This window comes from Temnothorax nylanderi, unplaced genomic scaffold (genome assembly GCF_030848795.1).
Source record: "Temnothorax nylanderi isolate EJ_2023f unplaced genomic scaffold, tnyl_v1.0 TNYL_tig0298_pilon, whole genome shotgun sequence".
Classification (NCBI taxonomy): Eukaryota; Metazoa; Arthropoda; class Insecta; order Hymenoptera; family Formicidae; genus Temnothorax; species Temnothorax nylanderi.
Genome location: NW_027249360.1, coordinates 36,262 through 44,876, shown reverse-complemented (window position 1 = coordinate 44,876; position 8,615 = coordinate 36,262). Strand labels below are relative to the sequence as shown.

General features: G+C 45.5%; 1 protein-coding gene across 1 annotated transcript; it reads left to right on the top strand.

Annotated features, from left to right (window-relative positions):
• Positions 1 to 3,025: 3,025 nt before the first annotated feature.
• On the top strand, positions 3,026 to 3,646 carry LOC139780784 (uncharacterized). The gene has a single exon (XM_071719499.1). The coding sequence runs from the start codon at positions 3,026 to 3,028 to the stop codon at positions 3,644 to 3,646; it is 621 nt and encodes a 206-aa protein (XP_071575600.1).
• Positions 3,647 to 8,615: the final 4,969 nt, after the last annotated feature.

Genomic DNA, 8,615 nt, shown 5'->3' with positions numbered 1-8,615 from the left:
GTCTCTTGTCTCAAATATACTCGTTACCATTGTTATTTAAGTGCTTTATTTCTTTGTGTGTCGATTGCGCTGCGCTCCCTCTCCTCCCTTCAACCGAGATCCAACCGTGACCTCGCCTATAGAATTCACGCCTGAGATATTTCGCGTTTGAGTATTAGTGTCGGAATTAGAGTAACGTGGTGCGCGTATTCGCACCTGGCGCCCATTATCGTCTTGGAGAACAGTGTCCGGTCAAGCTACCATCTTACCGCTGATTTTCGAGAAACTATTATATTAAGCCTGAGAAATATTTGGAGAAAGCGACGGCGCGCTCCTCCACGGCCGGCGAGACCGTGAGGACATCGTCGTCGTCGTCATAAAATATAGTAAATAAGTATAAAGTAGTATATATATCGTGGCCGATCGCCGTTAATACTCCCGCGTGATCCGATTCGAGGACACTGCCAGGCGGGGAGTTTGACTGGGGCGGTACATCTGTCAAAGAATAACGCAGCCTTCGCAGCTCGAGGTAAAATTCAACAAGCCGGTCTACGTGGGTATGTGTATTCTCGAGATATCCAAGACGCGTCTCTACGAGTTTCACTACGACTACATGGTGCCGCTCTATCGCGACCGGTGTCGAATTCTTTACACGGATACCGATAGTCTGATCTATTCGCTGGAGTGCGAAGACGCGTACGAACGTATGAGACGCGACATAGACAGGTTCGACACGAGCGATTACGCGGAGAATAACGCGCACGGTATGCCGCGCGTCAACAAGAAAGTGCCCAGTTTGATGAAGGACGAGAACAACTGCGCGATCATGACGGAGTTCGTGGGCCTCAGAGCGAAGATGTACACTTACAAGGTACTCGGACGTGACGACACCAAGAGAATAAAGGGTGTTAAAAGAAACGTAGTCGCGAAGAAGATCATGTTCGAGGATTACGTGGCGTGCCTGCGGAACGCGCACGAGCTGAAGACGCGCCAGTCGTGCATACACCCGACGTTGCACAAGGTTTACACCGTGTTGGAGCAAAAACTAGCTCTCAGTCCGCACGACGATAAGCGATACGTGACGTTGGACAGCGAGAAAACGCTTCCGTGGGGACATTACGGAATACCGTTGTAAAAAAAAAGAAACAATATCATACGCTTTCTAAAATTGTTTTATCGTAAAAAATCAATAACACGTAAGAAACAAACCAATGAATGTGTAAACTTTTATTAATAACAAAGTACACGTTGTGCGTGTCTACGAATGTCTACACTGAGGGAAAAATATTGTAAAATCAACAAAACAATTTTGTTGATTTTTCAATTTATTGATCCAATTATTTATTTTATTGATTTAAGTACACGTCTATTATTTGGACAAAATGAAATAATTGAATTCTGAAAATGGTATCATACAAAATCATTTTTTTTAAGTTAATGATAAATTTTGTTAACTCAATAAAATAATTTTGTTGAACCAAGAACATTAACGTTTTTAAAAATAGTAAATTTATTCAAAGAAATATTTAGTTAATGTTATATTATGTATAATTGATAGTATAAAATATTTAGTTAAAAAGAACAAATCAATATAGTCAACAAACAAAATAGTCAAAAGAACAAAAAGAACAAAATATTTTGTTATGCCAATCAAATCATCTGCTTGGCAACATACAATCTTCCGGTTTTATTAAATCAACAAAATTTTTTTTGAAAAAAAATAATTATTTCTCTCAGTGTAAGTATTTCTGTTACAATACAGACGCCTTATCTATCCACGAATTGTGCGAACTGTCCATTCCTAGCCAGTTCACGTACACTCGATTGCCACGCTTACGCAGGACTTTTTCCACGAGATAGACGTCGGGATTGGAGACGCGTAGCAACTCGTGTTCGTAGAATCCTCCGGCTATCGCTTCTCCGCGAATGTCTTTCAGCAGATACGTAACGGGATTGGTCCTTTGTACTTTAGCTATGCGAAAGATCTCGGTGGTCCAATTAGGAGTGTAGCCTTTTTCGAAGATTGTTTTGAATTTGCTCACGCGCACCGGATCGTCGACACGAAATCTCGCCGGCGCGGCGATCTTCGCGTGACTGTACACCGTGCGCAGCAGTTTTTCGGCGACGGTGGGCGTCACGTCCGCCGGACGCATTCCGATTGTTCTGTGTCTGCGACGATTGTAATTCGACAAGAGGCGCGGCAGCGAGTCTATCCATCTGTACGATCCCTGGAGCGTGAAGAGCTTCCACATGTCGTTTTTCAACGTGCGATTGAATCTCTCCACCACCGACGCTTTCATCACCGAATACGTGGAGTAGTGATTCACCTTGTGCGCGTCGAAGATTTTGCGCGCGTCGGCGTTGTAGAATTCCTTTCCTTTGTCCGTTTGCAGATTCCTAGGGTATCGCGCGTCCTCGCGAAAGATCTTTCGGAGAGCCGTCGCGACCTTTTTTCCGCTCTTACTCTTGAGCGGTATCGCCCAGGCGTACTTGCTCAGCACATCGATGACAGTCAGAATGTAATTGTGACCCGCGTTTTCGCGCGAATAGGAACGCATTTCGACCAGTTTTCTGTACGTCGAGGGACGACTCTATGACGACGGCGCGACGACGTCGGAGGTGAGGGATGATCAAAGGCAATACGCGAAATTGGTCAACAACTGCGTCGCGTTTATGTTCGACGAGATTCGATACGAACTCGACGGCGTGGAGATCGACCGGTGTAGAAACGTCGGAATAACCAGCACGATAAAGAACTACGTGTCGCTGACCGCCGAACGAGCCAGGAGACTGCAGAACGCCGGATGGAGTTATCCGACGAACGAATCGAATCTGAACAGCGCATCCCAATTCAACTTTTGCGTAACTTTGAATATTCTTTTAGGTTTCTGCGAAGACTACAAACGCGTGGTGATAAACGCGCGATACGAGCTTATCCTGATACGCGCTCGTAACGACGTCAACTGCGTCGTAGATCCGAAAAGTAACCGTGCCGAGAGATCCAGCCAAGGATCCTAAAATTACGCTACTGAAGGTGCAATGGCGTATGCCGCACGTGGCGTTAAACGACGTGACTAAATTGTCGCTGTTGCAAACGTTGGAGAGCGGACGATTTCTGAGCGCGGGCTTTCGCTCTTGGGACCTGTACACATTTCCCCTGCTGCAGAGCACGACCAAGCATTCGTGGGCCGTGAAAGCCGCGCCGCAGTTAGAGAAGCCGCGATACGTCATATTCGCGCTGCAGACCGGACGGCGAAACGAATTCACGGAGGACTCCTCGAGGTTCAATCATTGCGCGCTCGCCAACGTGAAATTGTATCTCAACTCGGAATTCTATCCCTACGACGACGTGAACGCGGATTTCGAAAGCGACAAGTTCGCCGTGCTGTACGAAATGTACACGAAATTTCGAGGAGCGTACTACGGGAACAGTCGCGACGACGCCGACGCGCTCTTCTCCCCACGCGAATTCGCGCGGGTAGCTCCGCTCGTGGTGATCGATTGTTCCCGCCAAAACGAAGCGGTGAAGAGCGCCACCGTAGACGTGCGCATCGAATTCGAATGCAAGGAAAACGTTCCGCCGAAGACCACCGCCTTTTGTCTCATCGTTCACGACCGCGTCATCGAGTATGGTCCGCTGACCAACGTGGTGCGAAAAATTATCTAGCGGAAAATGCAATTGTAGGATACCGCATCCCGGAAACGAGAGATATATAAATACGGGGATCCTTCGATCGTTCCTCAGAACCCGTTAAGACCGACCAGTGTGAGTGTGATTTTCCGACGCGCACCGACTCAATGGCCGCAGCGGCAACGACGATCTTCGTCGACCTGCAGGGATTCGTGGTGAGCGACAGATTCGCCGCGAAGGAAGTGGCCGTGCTCCGAAACGAGACGCGCGAACTCGCGCATTACGTGTTTCGCGCGCCGTTGAAGTGGGACCTCCTCACGAGCGCCGAAAAAGCAAGGGCCAGCTGACTGATGGCGAACCATCACGGCCTCCGTTGGAAAGACGGGGACGTGGACTATCGCCTAGCCAGGTCGATTATTCGACGCGCGGTGTGCGACGACCTGGGCGAGAGAGAAGAGACGCCTGGCGCGCGAATATACGTGAAAGGCCTCGAGAAGAAGAGGTGGCTGGAGGAGATTCTCGGCGACGTCGACGCGGCGATCGAGACCATCGACGCCGAGTACGACGACATCGATCGGTTGGAGTTTCTTCGCGCCGATCGCGCGTTTCGCTGCGGACGCCATCAACGGTGCTGCGCGATGGAGAACGTGATGAAGTTGCGCGACTGGTGGAACGAGCGACGCGAGTGTCTCTCCAGCATCGACTACACGGATCAAATATAAATGTGTATCTATCTATATATATTTTTTAATCAATAATAAAAAAACTGATACAAAATCAACGAACAAAATTATTCATTTTTCGCATACCTTCACTGTATATATAATCGTACTCGATAACGCCGAGCGCAAGACGGGCGAGAGCGATAGCGTCGAGCTCGCGAGACGACCGCGAGCGATAGCGACGAGCGTGATACGTAAGCGAACGAGAGCGTCGAACTCGAAGAAGAACGGTAACGATAACGCCGAGCGCGAAACTGACAATGAGCGGAGTCGGGAGCGTCGAGCGGAAGCGCGATATCGGCGGCGGGAGCGTCTGATCTTGTTATTATTCACGCGTATTTATCTTTATATAATATTTATTTAATATTATATTTATCCAATATTATATTTATATTTATTTAATATTTACTCCTTTATATATATTATATACTACTTATTTACTACTTTATACTTTAAGTGTGTAAAGGGTTGGGAACGTCCCTTCAAAATGCGTTGCAACCCCGAGGGGAGACAATAAACGTATATATATACTACTTTATACTTATTTACTATATTTATTTTTAACATTTTTTACATTCTACATATTTTATTTATTAGAAAGGGAGGGCCAGCCTTCGGCGACGTCGTCGTCGTCGACGTCTATCAGGTTGACGTCGATGTTGCCGCGACCGCTCTCATCCTCGTCGTCGTCATCATTGTCGTCATCGTCGTTGTCATCATTGTCGTCGCAGCATGTCTCGCGACGCTGCTCCGCCGATGAATCGAGTCGCGCAGCGTCCCGATACATGCTGCAAATCGTCGCAGCGTATAAACGGATGTGGATCCTCGATTTTTTCAACACCGATACGATGAGTCCTCTGCGCAAAAAATACATATTATTAATAAATAAATATATAAATGAATATATAAATGAATATATAAATAAATATATAAATGAATATATAAACGAATATATAAAAATAAATATATAAAAATGAATATATATAAATGAATATCTAAATGAATATATATAAATGAATATATATAAATGAATATATAAAAATACTGTTATTTTTATTTTTGATATAACAATATAATTTTACATTTGCAAACTTACATGCGGTCCAACATTCGTGCGTCCTCGTCGACGCGGATCGTCACTTGCAGACAGGGCGGCGCTCTATCGACGATATTCCTGAGCAGCTGCAGCACCGCCTCGTGTAAGTCGTCCGTAGCCCTAGCTACGGACGTTGCACAGTGGGACGGAAGACCCGAAAAAGTGGCCAAAAGTCGACTTCAATAATCAGACCAGATACATTTTTTATCTTTATGTAGACAACATGAAGTACTTATTTTGAAAGTTTCATAACAATTAAATAAAAGCCATTTATTTGACAACGATTTGAAATCAATATTTTGCATGAAAGAATAACGAATCATTCATTCAATTAATTAATTATTTATGATGTATTTACCAGAATTTTGAAAATTTCTTTGCTCTATTACACTACTTGCACATTGACTATTCATGAAAAATGCCTGTACTTAAGAGAAAAAAGGAAGTAGAATTCCGAAACATGAGAATTGTATATTATTATCGGATTTTCGAACTTTTTGCTTTTTTCCGAATTGCGGCAACTTGCGGCAATTCATCCGATCAGGAAAATCAAGGTATCATTGGATTCCTCAAAATATGCGCTTGAAGAAAAATCGGCTCACTTTTGCTCGAATTCATATTCTTCGAAGAAATTCGTCATTGAACGGATCGCAAGGCATCGATCAGCACGCGCACGCCACAGTAAGCTGGGAGATCCGAAAGAGTGGCCAAAGTCACCTAATCTCTTTCAAACCTGTACTCTATAGGTTTTTGGGGTCGCTGATTCCGAATCTGATGTCAAAAATTGTAAATTCAAAATGGCGGATCCAATATGGCAACTGAAACTAATTTTTTGGATCGAATATGTATGAAAATTGGTACTAAAGGGTTTTCGGGATCGCTAATTCCGAATCTGATGTCAAGAATAATAAATTCAAAATTGCGGATTTAACATGCGGACGAGAAGTGCAAAAAAAACAATTTTTAAGCACATTTTTTATCAGAGGTTTTCGAGGACGCCGATTACAAATATGATATTCAAATTTTTAAATTTAAAATAGCGCGGCGTCTAATAGCAGAAAGTGGCTGTTTACCCGAAAATCGGATAGTGGGGATACGCACACAAAAAGAAAGCACATATAGGTGCTTGGAGCTCACACGTACGTGCTTTCTCTTTGTCGCGTATCCCCACCGCGCGCCGGCTTTTGAGTGGCTCTCAATCTGGCGACACTGGATTCCCCACTACCGGCTACCCGACTTTCGGATGAGCCGCATTTTCATTCTGACAACACTTGCACTGCACGGCGCAAACGAGCAAAGCGCAGCGAAAGGTTTCTGATGTCTAGATATTCTAGTACTCTAAATAGTGGTATACCCGAGTTGTCGCGTAATGCGTAACGGTGTGCCATTCTCATTGGAAAAATCACACCTTAATATGCTTTTATCTGCACCTTAGTTCGGACGTCTATTATATTGAACAATATAGAGCGCCTTTAATAATATATAAAGTACCAATCCGTGCCAATCGGCATTCCCGCTCAGCATAGGCATAGTAAGGATGCAGCTTTAAGTATTGAGTGAAATCGAATTTCATCAAGTTTATCGTTTTTGTCATCCATAAGTCTTGAGAAGCGCATTAAAAACCAGAAACGACTGCCCCTCCCCCCAGATGTTGTAGAACTTTTTGCAATTCCTAATACAGATGCAACAAGCAGTATTGCTTCTGAAGATAAACTTCAGGAAGATTTATCTGGTTTTTCAGAATATATATTAAACTTAGATGAAATACAGTTATCAGGAGAAGAGTAGTTCGTTATAGAAAAAGGCTTGAGGAGACTCGCAGCAAAAAAGCATCAAGAATTGTGAGAAACAAGGGACTCACATTAAAAAAGTACCCCATATTGTTGACTATTTAAATACTGAGTTTCAAGAACCGATAATTAATATTAATTTTGGTCGCCGAATTCGATATTGGATCCGTCATTTCGAATTTACAGTTCTTGACATTATATTCGAAATCAGCGACCCGAAAACCTCTTAGTAACGACTTGCATATTCGATCCAAAAAGGTAGTTTCGGTCGCCATATTGGATCCGCCATTTTGAATTTACAGTTCTTGACATTATATTCGGAATCAGCGACCCCGAAAACTTTTTAGTACCGACTTTCATGCATATTCGATCCAAAAAGGTAGTTTTGGTTGCCATATTGGATCCGCCATTTTAAATTTACAGTTTTTGACATCAGATTCGGAATCAGCGACCCTAAAAACCTATAGGATACGTGTTTGAAAGAGATTAGTTTACTTTATTAATTTGGCCACTTTTTCGGGTCTCCCGTCCCACTGTGCGTTGCCTGGATTTGCACCAAATCACACAAGTAGATGAAGAACGGTGCCTCCGGCGGCCGGGTGCAACCGATGGGAAGCGGGGGGGGGGCGCGCGCACGCGGGGGAACGCCATAAGAAATGGGCGAGGGGGACGAGGGGGGGCATGGGGTGGAGATGGGTGAGGGGGGGTGAAGGGTGGACAGGTGCGCGGGGAAACAGGGGGGGTGAGGGGGACAGGTGCGAAAGGAAATTTTCCCTGTAACCGGACAAACATTCCCCTGTAACTGGACAAAGGTGTATCGCTGTCCAATCAGATCGCGATACGAAGACTCGAGGCTGTCCAATCAGATGCGAGTATTTTGTGGGAACACCTGTGCCTAGGCGGGTGATGGGGAATTTCGCGCCGCAGTGTTGCCACCTTGCGATAACCTGAAAGACGTAAATTCCCTAGGCGGGTGATGGGGAATTTCGCGCCGCAGAGTTGCCACCGGGGGGTGGGGGGATCGTCGTTCCCGGGCGCTCCGAGAGGACGCTCGGATCGGCGTTATCAACCGCGTTATCGGCCGCGAGCGGAAATCCGCCCCGATTCGCGCGTCATCGCGAATAATTTTTTTCATCGCGCGCGTTCGAACGCGTCCAAACTCGTTCCAACTTGTTCAAGGTCGCTCTTCTCGACGTCCCCGCGCGGTGGGATTGGTGAGCACGCGAAAACACGTTCGAACGTGTTCAAGGCCGTTCTTTTCGCGGGTCCCGATAACCGTTCTTCGTTCTTGTTCGTCTCGGTTCGAAAGTTGTTTCGATCCTTCCCTACGCATCGTAGATGACGCAATCGCGGCGATCGTGGAGTAAGCGGTGTCGGGGGACCTAGGGAGCGTGGGA